General features: G+C 35.2%; 1 protein-coding gene across 3 annotated transcripts in view; it reads right to left on the bottom strand.

Moving 5' to 3' along the window:
• Positions 1-16,467, bottom strand: part of Lrfn5 (leucine rich repeat and fibronectin type III domain containing 5) — a 238,156-nt gene that overhangs the window by 10,175 nt on the left and 211,514 nt on the right. For all 3 annotated transcript variants that reach the window (XM_075947732.1, XM_075947731.1, XM_075947733.1), the window contains 2 exons: positions 8,152-9,556; positions 4,875-5,587 (listed from right to left, as the gene is read on the bottom strand). In XM_075947732.1, the coding sequence (XP_075803847.1) occupies positions 4,875-5,587; positions 8,152-9,536 (2,098 nt within the window). In that variant the 5' untranslated portion in view covers positions 9,537-9,556. The remainder of the gene's footprint in view (positions 1-4,874; positions 5,588-8,151; positions 9,557-16,467) is intronic.

Raw genomic sequence — 16,467 nt, forward strand, 5'->3', positions numbered from 1 at the left:
ATAGGTCATCTTCAAACACTTCGGAGATCTATAGAATATGGCTTTTAAGATGTTATAATAACCTAGGTTCCTTTATCTAATGACAATGAGACATGTCAGCCCCTGGCAACACCAATCTACTTCAGAGAACATAATGGCCTTTGAAGAAACTCACATGGGGTTTACTTTCTTTGTGGCAAAAAGAAACAAGAAAATATCCCTACCTCAACTGTTAACATTATACGGTCCTTATTAAACAAGAAGGACACAAAATACCCTGCTTCTCAGAAATGTCTACAGGATATGCTAGGCCTGTAGGCCAAGGATGGATGGCAGAGGAACTTTGTGTGACTGTCCAGGCAGCCAACTGTTTCTGTCATTACTCATATTTTTTTTGAAAGTCAGTTTCTTGTACTTCCTGCTTACTCAGTTAATATTACTTTCTTCTTGGGTCTCTGAGGGAGGAAAAGACCAGGTATTTATAGTTACAGTTTTCTTTTTTGGGTTTCTGAGAGAGTTGAAGGTTAGATCGTTGTAGTTCCTTGTTTACCTGGGATTAAAAGCATGTACCATTACCTCCTGGTGTCTATGACAACCTGGTGTGGATGCTGAGATTGAAGGTGTGTGTTATTGCTACCATGTTTGTTAGGTTGTCCAGTGTGGCTGTTTCACTTTTATGATCCTCAGACAAGTTTTATTTATTGAAATACAAATGAAATGCTATTACAGAAAAGCATGATTCTTTTCTATCCAACCCACAATCCTACTGAAGACTTTGCCCCAGTAATCCACCAGACAGATAAAAGCATGTAGTTAGAAGGGCAATATCTCTCCTGACAAAAGTCTGAGGAAGAGAACAAATGATCCTTCCCCGGTCTAGCAGGAAGGGCCATGCTTTGTAACTGCAGTTGTAAATCATTAAGGCCAAGAAAACAACAAATGCTTAGTTGCTGTCTTCTTTGAAAAGACAATGTATTACATTTACAAGATACTTATGGTATCTTTTATTTCCACAGAAATTTTAAGTGTTTGTATCCTAAAGGAAGTTTTCGTAAGTTTATACCTGAACATAAGCAGAGACGGAATACTAAAATTTAAAGAAACAAGTGGCAATTATTGAATTTCCTGATTATTTGTCTTAATTTCTAAGTAAAATTTACATTTCTGCAATGAAAGCAAATAAAAATGACTGAAATTATACTAACACCAAGCATTGTATGAGAGTTAAATACTGAAGTGAAAATATTTTATAGAAAGGGGAAATGAACTATGTTAAAGTTTTGAAAGTGAATTATTTCAGAAACAATACAAATATTTTATTGGATATATATCTGTGTTAATGGGTAACACTGAATACTTCAAAATTATGCTCTAAAATTTGTCAAACTCTATCTTAAAAGTACATAAAATCAATTGGTTTAATGTATTAGCTAGTGAGACCTCTTTTAAGAAGTCAATAAAAAATAAACTGAACAATTTTAGGGTTACTCATCACTGCATCTAATTTCAACATTTTCATACATCTGATTTACATATTAACCAATTTGAAGGTTCAAAATACAACAGTCATTGAAAAAACCTGTTATTTCCTAGAACACTGAGGAAACTTTGAAGCTTCTATTCCCCCTCCATGATCCCATTTGAATTATGCTTTGGTATATCTAAATCAAATTTAGCTATTCACAAAAAACCAAAACCATTTAGAGATGAATACATCATGTTTTGTCTAAACATTCAGGGCATATACTTTTTAAAATATGTTGTAAAAGGTAAAAGAGCATATGTTTGTTTTTGCATATAACAAGCTGATAAGGTTATATGACTAAAATTAAATTTAAATATTTCAGAAAAATGAAGTAAAAATATATTGGTTTTGCTTATAGTCAGAAAGAATAAAAAGGAAACAGCATGTTCAATATATGATAGGTTAGGTACTACATGGCAAAATGAAAACAAGGAGAATACAGAATCTCTGCTGTGGTAACAATTTTGGATCACAATCATCACAATATTAGTTAGTCAAAGCTGTTGTTTATGGTAATAATAATACCTCCATCTCTAGAGCTACTCATGTATTTATTCATTTACTCATTCAATCAAGCAAGCGTCTATTCTGAGTCTGTCATTGGAATAAGCAGCATTAATTATCTTCATAAGCAAAATTGCTCTCATGTAAATGCACACGAAGACCAGATGACTTTCTTGATAGGCTAGTCTTCGTTGATTTCTCAAAATAAAAACTTCTGCAAAGGTTAGAACACAGGCTTAGATATTTATGTTTAAGAGACAAGCATTCAAGGATTTGGAAATATACCCTTAGTCTCATGAAAATACTATAATACTAATTAGTTATTGACTTTAGTTAAAATAATATCCATATGCTTCTGTTAGATATTTTTAAATGTTGATGAGAAATGAAATATTCCTAGTTATGTTTCCATGAGAAGCATAAGCAAGATGACCATTTCTAAAGCCAAAGAAATTGTAAAAATCTAAGTTTTCCAGCAATTTAGAGCATTCATGCAGGCTTGCCTACTTTGTAGTATATAATTTCATGGTCTTTTTGTCCTCCAGAAACCATTTCTTTGTAAAGACTAGAAAATTTTGGCCCACTCAAAAGTTTAGTATGATAGTGGCAAATCTCAGAATGGGGAGATTATTAACATGCTGTTGCCAATTAGTAGCTCATTAGAAATAATGTGAGCAGTGTGAATTAAAATGCAGAGTTGGAGTTAGATGCTAGTACTTCAGCGGTGCTGAAAGTCAAGCCACCTTGAGAGGTGCCTTGCTTTCATGAACAAAGACCACATTGGTGACCTTCTATGTCCCCCAAGGAGCTATCTACAGAAATACTGAAGCAGGATTAGGCTTTGCTTAGTGAAAAGCAATCAAGGAAGAAATGTGATTTAAAAAGTAGGACCAGTGGGCAAGCTCTAAAAAAAATTCTTGAGAAGGGGCACTATAGTTATATCCAATTGCTTCTCTTTGACCTCTCATTTAATAGCATCAAAGGAAAGTAATATATGATATACTTCTGACAAAATAAAATTAGTTGGATGTTTTGCATATGCATAGAGGCAAAAATAAAGCTAATGATCTGAAAGTCTGAAGTTCAGCTGTAAGGAATGTTTGAGGCAGATGTGATGGGCAAATCTCTAACTATACCACCTAGGCCATGGAATCAAGAGTATGGGAAAACCTTCAAGGTATTCTTAATTACACAGTGGGTTGGGGTCACCTTAGGATACATGATACCTTGTGTCATATGAAAACAAACAAACAAACAAGCAATAATGAGAAAACCAAACCCCAAACAAATAGCATCAAACTTTGTTAAGCTCACTTCCCTGTGATTTATTATCATATATAAAGCACCCACTTATAATATGCCTAAAATGATGTTCTATGCCAAGTAAAGGGTCTAAGTTTTTAGAAATGTATAGTTTCAAGAAAAATAAAAAAAACAAAATAAAATCATGCATATCATTTCTTAACAGCAGCATAAAGTTAAATATATGTGAATCATCATGACTTCAATGAATCTCCACGAATGTATTTTTAAGGAAACATAGAACCAATTTTATATTCTTTAAAATATTGCATTTCCCCTATGCTGAATGAGTTATGATTACATTTACCACAGTCTTTTGCTCCAAAAAATGCATTTACTTTAAGAGACAAACATTCAGAAACAGAGTTTTAGCAAAGAAGAGAAAAAGAGTATTTTCTACCATTTGTTAAGGTGATAATTCCTCCTTTAGGAGTTTTGTTTTCAATTGGTGACAAAGACAAGCGCCTGTTTGTAAAAGCAGGCTTGCATTTTTTTTCTGATTCTCTAACTTGTGTTAAGAAAATATAAAAAACATTCATTCAACAAATGTGTGTGGGATAAATGCAATAGCCTTTATATTTCAATGGATTAGTATATATGATGGATTCGAAATGAATTCATTTTATAACTTTTGCACTGAAAAAAATCTGGGTTATAAATAAGAAGTAGCTTACAACAATTTTAACCCCAAACCAAGAGTGTTCTTACCAGGTTACTTTCTTTAGCATTTCTGGAAACACTCATTTGGAGTAATAAATTTAAACATTGAGTTGTTTTTTACAATAAAATTACCACTGAAAGTAATACAGTGCCTTCATTTTAAAATGTCAATTCTTTACGTACAGTCCTCTCTTTAAACTACTAGAAATCTAATTTTTATGTAAGACATTTCCTGTGAGAACATTTAACATAACAAATGTTTATTTTGTGTGGACTGTGAAGGCACTGGCATCACTGTCAGAGGACAACTTGAAGAACTTGGTCATCTCCACTTTTGGCTTCTATTCACTAAGTGGTCAGGGCTAGCAGGCTTGGTGCCTTACAGACTGAAACATCTCTTGGCCCTGTGATCACTTTTCAAATATGATTTGCTGACAGAGAGTCTCGATAATAGCCTTGGTGTCGGGGAAGGCACTGTGCCTATCTCTTGCTTACCACCACACTTGTCAATTTATTTATGTGATCTTCATGCATGTAAAGGGAGGTACTATAGTCCCTGCTTCATCCTTAGAAGGTTTTAAAGAAACTTGAAGACCAAGTATCAGAGACAAGACAAGAATTTCATTTTCCTCTGTGAATTTTCACTGTGATTCTTTTTATAGAGAAATAGCGGATTATATAAAGCTTTCTTATATGTACTCCACATTTCAAATAGTTACTTTTCCATAGGAAACATCAGAAATGCAGGGCTCAGTCCACAGCCCATTCATGGACGTGTTTCTCTTAGGAGACAGCTCGTATAATTTCAGTGAGTTACCATCGCGATAATACTCCTTTAATCCTCCACTGAGAGAGGACCCATGCCTGGCTCTAGCTCTCTCAACAGGCATGGTGAGAAACTTACTTGGCTTGGTTTGTGCTCTTTGAGATGTGGGCCCCTCTGTGACAGAAGCAGGAGGGCAGCTAGCTAACTGCAAGGCAGTTGAGTTGTTCCTGTTAGTGTTTTGGGACTCAACATTTGTGACAGCTTCACTCTGCGGCTCAGCACTTGGCTTCGTGCTAGTCTTTCGTTTCTGCTTTTGAGACGCAGATGCACTTGAAGTCCAGGTAGGAGGCAAAGCAGAGGTAGTGGTGGAAGAGTCCTGACTCGAACATGTTTCTGAGGACTGAATCACATTGTCACTGGCGACTTTACAGCACTGGGCATTCTCTTCATGGCCCATGGCTTGTTTGGACATGGACTGGGGCAGCGTGACAGTGCAGCCTTGCGTCTGAGCCCCATTAGTTTGAGAATAAACGTTGCTAACCTTGGTGACTTTGTGTTGCCCGTTATTGTTACAAACCTTATACCGGATCATTAGTATGATGATGAAAACCAACACAGATGCAACAATGATTCCACCAATGATAATAATCATGGTGCCGCCCAAAAACTGGGACTGCATAAAGTGGCAACGGACATAATCCTGTTCTGTAGTAAACTGGATGCAACCCACGACTCTTGTGGCAGTGAGCGAGGTGATGCCATCATCATATATGGCCAACACACACAAGTCGTACATAGTCCCAGAAGCCAGATTATTGACCAGAAACGTTTTGCTTGTAGGAGGTATCATTCTGAGGGACAATGGAATATATGTTAACTTTAAAAACAGAGCAAGACACATATACAAAAAGTCATTACGGCTTTAGTTCTGTCTCCTTCAGAACTCATCAAGATAAGCACATTTATAACAGATATGAAATATGGAAAAACGATCTGATGTTATATTTACCCAGTTAGAATAGTTGAAAGCTCATTGTTACAGTCTGCATTATATTAATGGTGCCTGCACCATGCCTTGACAAGCTTTCTAATTACACTGCTTGGCAAAGCAGAACTCCTAATAAAAACCATGGCTAAAAAAATCATTTATGACAAATTGCTTTTGAAAGGTGTGACTGTGACATTATCTGACTACTAAACAAATCCATTTAGCACTTACAACACCTCTATGACTGCAAGGCAATTTGAAGAAAGAGAAAACACTGACAGTCACATTAGCGACCAGAATGAAACAGCAATTTTGACCATTTGCTTTCCAAATCAGTAATAAGCAAGCTATGGAATGGTACCTACTAAGCCTGGCTTTAATAACTTCTACTGTTACAAGGATGAACAGATTTTATTTACAGACATCATGATTTCTTATGCCTTAGCTCCCCATACGTTTTAATGAGTGTGGTGGGCATGTGTGAGCGATAACCTGGACACAGGATGACACAAAGCTGTTGATAAGAGTGTGAATCCATCCAACTACCATATTCGGGTGAGAATCTCCATCAAGAAACAATTTTTAGGCTTAGAGATCTCTCGGGATTCCTTCTACTTTTCTGCATTCCTGTTTGTTGATAGCTTTCTTCCTAAGGTGCAACCAAATACAATTTAAAGTAAAATTAATTTGGAAGTAAAGGGTGGAACTATAATTTCTCCCGAAAATGAGTTATAGAAATTTCAAACTATGGAAGAACGAAACTAGGATACAAGCTAGACAGTGTGTTCTGAGTGTACCGGAACACTTGTAAGAGCTTATACTCATAACCAGAAGTCACTACTGCCATTCAGTGGGTGTATTCTAACTGTGGGCTCTCACTAAGCACTTAATTACATCAATGTTGATTGTCTATGAAACTCAATAGAACGGTTATAAACATTTTAGGGAAGAAAACCACTCATTTCAGGAACTCACCAAGGTTCTTGGGATCATAATTTATTTCTCACAACAGGATTACAATTTGTGGGATTTTGAAAGCAAACTGCAGTTTATCACAGAGATAATACTTAGAAAGTATAGTCAGTACAAGGAAGTGTAGGGAATTCAGTGCTGCCCATGGACCACTGACTATCATCTGTGGAGCCTGTGGAGAGCCTGGGAGACAGGAGTAAACTACATTTCGCTAATGCTCATATGTCATAGTATGCCACCCCATCCATTTACTGATGAGAGGGATATTAGAATCCACTTAGCCTAATCGTTTTTTTTTAAAGATAGGAAATTAAAACTCAACCAGGTAGAACTTGGCCCAGGATTGATTACATAGCTAGCTAGGATGCTTTTTGTTTTATTTTTTTCCCATGAGTTCACACTTATTTTAAGAAATTAATCTCATTTTCAGACACGAATGAAAAGCAACTTATTTTCAAAAATTTAAGTTCTCTATACAGGAACTAAACTCATCTAAAAATGTTATTTGTTTTTTTCAAAACTGTGACTTTACATTGTTTCCTAGCGGTAATAATAATCTGTCAAGAGTAAAATTTTATGAAATAAAAAATGTGAATTTCCAAATGGAAAATTGGCCAAATGTAACTATATATCAATGAGGCTGAACTTTAGAAAAACATACCAGAAATCCATTAGCAGATACAAGTACTCCATCCCGGTTCTGTCTGAGTATTTTCATACTAATGCCCAGTGACATTTTTACTGTTCAAAATACAATGAACGTCCTCTTTGGAAGTGTCTGAAGAACCCAAGCACATGAGACAGCACACACACACACACACACACACACACACACATAGCTCAATCACTCAAAGAATCAATCTCATTACTTTATAGTGACGTCCAGTTTGTTTTTGATCAAAAGTGGCAGTAACCATCTTGATCACCCACCTTATTGACAAGACTTGACTCCATAGGCTTGTTTCCAAAATTGAAACTCACCCTCAAAAGACGAAGATTTGCCACCACTGAGGATATTCAAAATAGTATGCCGAAGGTTCTAAAGATAATTCCAAAACTGCTTTGAGCAGTGGCAGCATCATTGGGGTAATGGGGTAGCCTCCCACCGTGACTTCCTTGAAGGAAAGAATACTCATGTGGATGTGTAAATTCTGGTATGTTTTTGAAATGTTAAATTATCTGTCTTATTGTCTGATAGTCACATCCCCTATGTGAGGTTAAAAAAGAAGCATAATATTAAATCTAGATGTGTACTGTTTAAAATAATGTCAATCACAATAATTCCCCATATGTATTCACCATTTCATATATTACATTATTCAATATAAAGTCAAATTGCTGCAATTACAGCACAGAATAGTGCTGTCAATTTAGAAACAGAACAAAGCAGTAGTGATTTCCAAACCCTGTGCTATCATGGTCAGCAATAATCCAACATGTCTATATTTTTCTTACCTGTAAACAAGGGTGTCATCATAAGTACCATTGTATTGGATCTGAAACATACGGATTCCTGGAATATTTCTTTGAAAATTAAATTTAAGTAGCGCTGTTGACGAAGTTGCTTCTGCCACCACAATTTTGTCTTGACTCATTTTAGTATCACCGTTGCTACTGCTAGCATTTGAACCTGACTTAGTTGAGGTGGAGATATCTGAAGAGCCAGGATCAGGTTCATGGATATGATTGGTACTGTTCAGTAGGTGAGGGAGTTTAATTATGTGAAGATCCACGGTTTGTGTTGCTTCCCCAGCAGGATTGGAAGCAATACAGGTAAAAGCACCTGTATCTTTTACAGTTGTTATAAGGATGTCAAGTGTTCCGTTATCATACACCAGAGATCTTGTTGCGTTTGAAATCAGCTTCCCTTCAGGAGAAATCCAGTGAATTGCAGGTTCAGGGTCCCCTCGAGCTTTGCACCTCAGTGTTGCCCTTTGACCCTCCAAGACTCTCATCTCATGTGTATGCCGAGTTATGAGCGGAGGCTCACACAAAAACTCTTCCTCGGGGATTGACCAGAAATAGCGGCCAGTTAAGAGTGCAGGAGAAGCACAGGTCTCAAGGTCATCTTCTCTGGACAATCGCCTCAGCCACAACAATTCACAATTGCAATGCAAGGGGTTTCCACCAAAACTCAATGCAAAAGTCGATGGGCTTATGATTCCTGAGGTGGCCAGCACCTGCGCTCGCTGAAAGAGAGGGTCAGGGGGCAGCTTTTGCAATTTATTTGATGTTACATCTAGCCGAGTCATCTTGTGCAAGTGGGAGAAAGTTCCCTTAGGAATGTTGTCAATCATGTTGTGATCCAAACTAAGAGTATGCAAGCTCACCATCTTCTCTACAGCATCCCAGGGGATCGTTTCTAGATTATTATAGGACAGGTCCAGCTCTTCGAGAGCAAAAACATCATCAAACGCTGTGGAAGAAATTAAAGTCAGCTGATTGTTGTTCAGGATCAAATGATGGAGATTGGAGAGCCCACTGAACATATCGTTTGTAATTTTAGTCAATCTGTTGCTATTCAAATGCAATGCTCTCAAATTTCGTAGATCAGCAAAAGCATGGGGTGTAATAAAACTTATTGTATTCCTGGATAGAGTCAGGTCCACCAAGCTGGTCATATTGGCAAAATCTTTCCTTTTGATATTCGTAACAAAATTGTCTGCCAGCCGTAGTTCCACAGTTCTTCTGTCAATGTTTGGAGGAACAAATAGAAGCCCTTTCTTGGCACAAAGGGTTGCAAGATTAGGAGACAAAATCTGACAGACACAACGCTTTGGACAGATCTGAGCTCGGACAGCTATGCCAATGAGAAACAGGTAAAAAAGGAATTTTTCCATTGTAGATTAGGTTTAAGAGCCTGCAGAAAAGAAAAAAAAAGATATAAAGGATGGTTTAAAATCCAGTTGTTTTGTACATTTCATACCCACACTAAGATATTTTATATTGATTGGAATGGAAGAACAATATCATTGGTTTAGATATCAAACGAGTTTTAAGTATACCTGCTCTAGTAGAATCTGTGCTAGGCACTTCGAATAATTTAACTCTTCACAGGATTTAAGGATAAATGGGAGAAAGTGTCAAAAGATTGCTATCATTCTGCAAACTAAGGGCCGTTTTAAAATATGTTCAAGGTACTTCAAAAAATTATAAACAAATACAAAGAAAAGCCCAACCAACCAAACAAAACAAAAAACAAAAAAGCAAACAAATAAAGAATGACAACAACAAACCTAGGAATTTGTGTCTGTAATAGATCTAAGGGACAGAAAAGATAGGCATTTAGAAAAAAATCTGAATTCTGAAAACCCTTTTCTCCACAAGTGAGTTCAAAACATATGAGCATATTCACTTCCTGGCTGATGCATAAGGGGAGTGTAATGGTTGCTATTGAATTTTTCTGTGGCAATCATTTGAAGGAGATTTTGGTTACATTATATTCTTTATTAGAAACTTCCATTACACTGTTGAACCTTGACATTCTGGTCACAAAACAGGATCTTCTTCTCAAAAGTAAGGAGGCTGTAAATTAATCACACATTCTACAACTCCATACACTATAAAAATATTTGATGAGCTATGAATATAGATTTTTAAACACTATTTGAAAAAATAATTATTAAAATATCAAACACTGAATACAAAGAAATATGGCATTATCTTTCCCTTCACATTAGTACCTTGAATAAAATTAATCATAAAAAGTAAAAATAGCAATAAAATTGTGATTATAATTTCTCATATATATATGAAAATAAACATATATTGAATTTTACACAACAGAAGAAAAATTCAGGATATCACTCAAATTTTAATGTAGTGTAAATAAGACATGCAGATTCTTCTAGAAGCATTACATATTCTTTTCCAAAAAGTATTATCTCATAATATTTTCAATATATGTACTATTCAATATGAATATAATTACTAACAATTACTATTCTCAACTGATAAAGTCTTCCTTTCTTGATAATTACTAATACTAAATCATTCTTTCCACAGGGCAAAAAAAGTGCAAGAATAGAAAAAAAGAGAGGAAAAAAAAGAACCCACAATTTTCAGACTCCCAGTCAAGATACATGCAGCTATGATAAGTGAAGTAGAGACTTAAAAAGTGGAGTCCAATCTTTCTAGAAGACATTATCGAAAACCACAGCATGGGGGAAATAAAACAGGAGCCTCATGAACAGCCTAGCAGAGGGACGGGGCAAATAAAGAGCTTCTGATCGTTATACAGCCTGTTTCAGGGGCAGACATGTAGGATCTTGCAAAGTGCATCATAAAGAGGTTGCTAGAGAAATAAACAAAAATCAAGTGATGGGCAGAACAATACAAAAAACACAAAGACAAGCATAATTGGAGTTCAGAAGAAGAAAGGAAGGCATCAATACATAGGAGAAATAATGGTAAGCCATTTTCTAAAGGTTTCTTTAAAAAATAACATTCAGTTTGAAGATAACATAAAGAAGCCATACAAAGAGAAAACATAATCTAGTGGCAAATCATCTGAGTTGTGAGGACCTTAAAAGCCTTCCTAGAAATGAAGAAATGTAATAATATATTACATAATGTAAAGTGAACAAAATAACAATACCGTTTATTCAGTGAGCCATCAACATAAATAAAGAATGAGGAAGAATGAGAATGTCTCAAAGGGGCTCTAATAGAAAGGGAAACATTTTAAATTGGGCAAAGCAATGTCTTTGTAAAACAAGAAAATAAAGAAAATCATCATCAAAGAAGCAAATAGATTTCTCCCCAACAAACAAGAAAATTAGCTGTGAGAAAATAAGCTGGATATTCTCTTCAGAATGGAGGAAAGCTGTGTCTAGCTTTGAAAACTTAAATCCTTATAAAATGAGTGGAGAACAACAGAAAATATGCATTTCTGGGTAAGAATAAAAGCATCATTGTGATATATATGAATAATGGAGGTATTTTTAAAAAGTGAAAAGAAACCATCATTGCCTCTCTGACTATCAAGAGGTAGAAAGCTCACTTTAAGATAATAGCATCATAATATAGCCATTATAGAAAAACAAAGTAATTTAACTCTTGTGATTTAAAGAAATAGTCCATTTAGATTCCTATAGTAAAGTAGGTTGCGTACCTCAGAGTGAGAACACAATTAAAGCCTATCAATTTAATATGAACTATAAAAATCTAGATAAAGGAAAAAGACCACAAGTAAAGGGATCACATGTGAGGACACACACAGCATGTTACAAATTAGAAAAATAGAAAAGAGATCAAAGTAAGTTTTTAGAAAGTACTGTAGAATTAATACAAACTTGCCACTGAAAACTGTAACACAACAGGATTTTGAATAAAGGGAACAATAGAGGAAATATAAAGACATACTGCAAGGATTTTGAAAGACAATGGTACTTAATGAGTTCTATAACGCCAGTAACTGTGATAGCATAAAGAAAGGACAAATTCAAAGTAAAATACAATATGCTGAGATAATGCCCCTGAAAAATATCACATTCTAGAAACAAGCTGTATTCAAGACACCACAAAATTCTTCTAGGTCAAACTGATAATCAGTGCAGTCAAGAATCATAATTTAAATATATAGCATGTTATATATGATCACATAGGGAGATATAGTCTTGTGGGGGGCTGTACTAATGGGGCGATCTATGAATATTTGTAGAAGTTGTACAGAAACTGTCCATGCAATTATTGCCACTTTTTAGAACACTGATGAAAAGTCTATACAATGGTACACAGTAGTTTAATAAGAAATGAGGGAGGCAGAGGCAGGCAGATATCTGGGAGTTCGAGGCCAGCCTGGTCTACAAGAGCTAGTTCCGGGACAGGCACCAAAGCTACAGAGAAACCCTGTCTAGAAAAAACAAACAAACAAAAAGAAATGAGGAATGATTTTTTTTTAAAGAACTGGTTCCTTAGTCCCTTCCTATATCGAACTTAAATTTGGCTTTCCATTTCATAGCATGGCCTTCTTTTTGTGGCAAGTAACAATATAGACAAGACACTGAAGTTTTGATTGTTTAAAAACTCAGAATAAATTCAGAATAGACATGAGAACTCTCTAACCATTGTCTTTAATTTCTGTCTAACATTTCCAAGTATCAATAAAAATGAATTGTGATAATGAGTATCCCAATATTATTAGCTCCCGGTGAACACTACACTTAGTTTTCAAAACAGATAAGGAATTGTATGAGGAAGCATTTTCATCTACTTATCAAGCACCATGGCTAATAATTGATGAATTTTATCATTACACCAAGAGATAACCATTTGGATAAATGAAATGGGGACCTCAGTACATCTGCTTTGCTGTAATAATCATCTTAAAAAATTATAAACATTGCAACACACTGATGTCTAATCTAGGCAAATAAAATTTACAAACATCTGTCTCATGCTCTCTAGAAATAGCAGAATGTAAATTGCCTAAAGAGGTTTTGCTAAGAATTTTAGAAGAGATGTAGCAGCACTTCAAGCAGGGACATCATTGTAGCACGTTGGATACTTTCTGCACATCTCTGCATTACAAGTCCTTTCAAGAAAATTCTTCTCAGACACAAAGTTACTTATGTATAAGCAAAGAAGAAAATGCCACATACACTGCAAAATGATTTTTTTCATACAACTCTCTGCTTGTGGTTGTTATAAAACATATGCTGAAGAGCTAGTGTTTATTTGGCAACTAGTGGGATTTCAAAGCAAATTCAGATTTTATAAACAACAAAGATTATAATATATTTACTGGAGAAAACATTTTGCCAGAAGTGAAGCTGCTGCTTTCCCATGCAGCTGCTTGACTTCTTTCAGGAGAGTTCTAACATGTCAGCTAGTGTAGATTTGTTCAAGTTGGTACCCAGAGGCAAAAAACATCAATGATGTCCATTGATGCTGATGACTCACAGAATGAGATATTGAAGTGTTTAAAATCCTGACAAGAGTATTTTATTCAGTGATACAGAATTAGCTGCTTAACTTTAAACACTTTTTTTTGGTTTTCTACCTACTTAATTTTCCCTAGAAAACTTACAATGTATTTATTTACTTATATTAATTTTTGTGTGTCTGTGTGAGCGAGTGCCTGTGGATGGCATTAAGAGCATTGATTCCTGGATGTTGTACTCACAGGCTATGCTTAACCTCCTTACACTGGTGCTAAGAACCAAACTTAGGTACTTTGTAGCACAAAGTGCCCATAACAACTGATACAGTTCTTCCCCATCAAACGAAAATAATTAAAACCACTGTTTCCATAAAAGGCTTACCAAAGATGTTATGAGTATATCTATCATACTTAGGTGTCAAAATATAACATATATGATCTCCTGATGCTTAATAGTTTGAAATTCATTATCATACTGGAAATATTAGTTAAAATCCATCAAAAGATTCCTGCAAAGGTAAGCAAATTGAACCTTAGAAAAGTAACATCTATATAGAAAAAAAAAACACACAATTAAAACAAAAGGTGGAAAAGAAAAAAAATTCTAGCTTAATGTTCCTTTTGATACTTAAATTTAGACCATTCAATGGGTCCTTAAATTTCAGTACCCCATTATGTAATATTTTCATGCCTGATCAATGTTAACATGTATTTTACCATAACATACCCACATAAACAAATTATTACAGATGTACAGTATGAAAAATTGGATAAACATAAAAATAAAATAATAAAACCATAGTTACCATTTATTGAACACAACATGAAGAGGTGATCTATTTGAAAATTAGGAATCTTAAGTTGAGATGAGGATAGTATAAAAACTTAAATTTATTCAAAGGAGTTCGTATGTTCTGTCTGACTTTACATAAATGAGAATTTGCTTTCTAAAGCATTTTTCACATAACATACTTTTATCACATTCAATCCTCACCCCAACTCTTCCAAGATCTTCCTTACCATCCTAATCATACAATTTCATGTTCTCTCTCCATCCCTCATCTCTAAAGCAAAAAAATCAAGACAATCAAGCAGATAAAACCCAAATAAGACAAAAATTATCAAAATGAAACATAGAACACAAAAATAAAGTGGAATCTGCTTTGTGTTGGCCAATGATTTCCGAGTACTAGGCCTATCAAACCGTGTGTTTAATATAGCCACTGAACATCCTTTGAGGAAAATTAATTTCCCTTTCTCCAAAGGATGTCAATTGCAAAGAACTTCTTGGCTAGGAGTGGAACTTTGTGTCCTCCTCTCCTTCCCAGTTTTGTCTGGCTGTAACCTGTCCAGATCCTGAGCATGTTGTCACAGTCTCTGTGAGTTCATGGATGCACCGATCTTGTGGTATCTGGATGGTACTGTTTCATTGGAATCAGCTGCCACTTCCAGTTCTTAAAAATCTTTCTGCCTCTTCTTCTGCATTGACCCCTGAATGTGATGAAGACATTTAGGACTGGGTGGTCCAAAATCAATCCCTCTCTACGCATTGTCCAGTTACGGGTCTCTGTGTTGATTATCATCTATTGCAAGAAGAATCCTGACTTAGAAGGATTGAGTGATCCTCTTGTCCATGACATTAAGAATAATTATTACTCCTTTAGCACAACAATAGGCTTTTCTGTAGACCCATGAACTGCCTAATCTCAAGTTCGTTGCCTATTTAGCAGTGTCAGATATTGCTTCAATCTTATAGAATGGATTGCAAATGAATTTCAAAAAGGGATTTGTTACTTTTATGTTTGTGCTATTTTACTAGTATATCTTACAGGCAGTTCACTCTTGTAGGTCCCAGAGTTTGTAGCTAGATGTTATTGCTAATTACTTTTCTCCTCCTGTAACTCGCAGAGTTCCTTCAAATGGTTTTTAATCATCATGTGATGACACATAAAATATATACTTTCTCATTTCAAAAATAAAGTCAGATGTAGATATATTAATTCACTCCAAGTAATATAAGTAAACAAAGAAGAGGCGAACAAATTGTAAGTTATTTTAAAAATTAAGGACACAGCTAGAATGTTAAGTTATGAATATAATCTGTAACGTGGAAGAGGATACTGACTTTTATGGTTTAAAATTTTAACATAATTGATTCACAGAATTTCAGATCTCTATGTATATTGTATTTATGATGGAATTAAAAACTACCTGGATAGCAACCCAAATTGTATGCTTAAATACCATCTATGATTTTCCTTTACAAGATATGGCTGTGTCTCGTCAAATGGTTCTATCCTAAATCCTATGTATTCCTTAAAGAATACATTGATTTGCTAGTAAAACGATACTGGTTTCTGTACCCAAACACCCAGCACTGCTCTCTTACTGGTGGGATCAGATGTCCCCTTTTTTTCACTTGGAACTTTGTCCCTCACTGAGAATTTATAATTTCATCAGAAATCTATCACTCTTGAGAAAAACCACCAGTAACTGAGATGAACCCATTTCCTCACAGAAAATTGTCTGTGGAAAGGGCAGCCTAGCACAGAAGAATTTATGATTCCCAACAGTGCTGTGACATCAGTAATTTAGAATAGTAACAGCAGTCAGTTGGAACAGGTTTCAAGTGTTTCCTTCAATTTAATTTCTGTGAACTGCAAGTTCTGCACATGGCTTTTCAGAACTAAGTGAAGTGCTTTTTAAAGGAGTTGATGTGTGTAGAAAAAGAGAAAAATTATACCTAAAATTTGTAGTAATTAAACCAGTAATGTCTCAGTATAAATAATCTGGGGAGAAAATAAATAGTTACATAATTTGATAGTTCCTTATATATGACAATGCATTTCCCAATTTATAGATTTGAAGTTTTATAGTGAGGTAAGGGA

This window comes from Microtus pennsylvanicus, chromosome 14, assembly GCF_037038515.1.
Source record: "Microtus pennsylvanicus isolate mMicPen1 chromosome 14, mMicPen1.hap1, whole genome shotgun sequence".
Classification (NCBI taxonomy): domain Eukaryota; kingdom Metazoa; phylum Chordata; class Mammalia; order Rodentia; family Cricetidae; genus Microtus; species Microtus pennsylvanicus.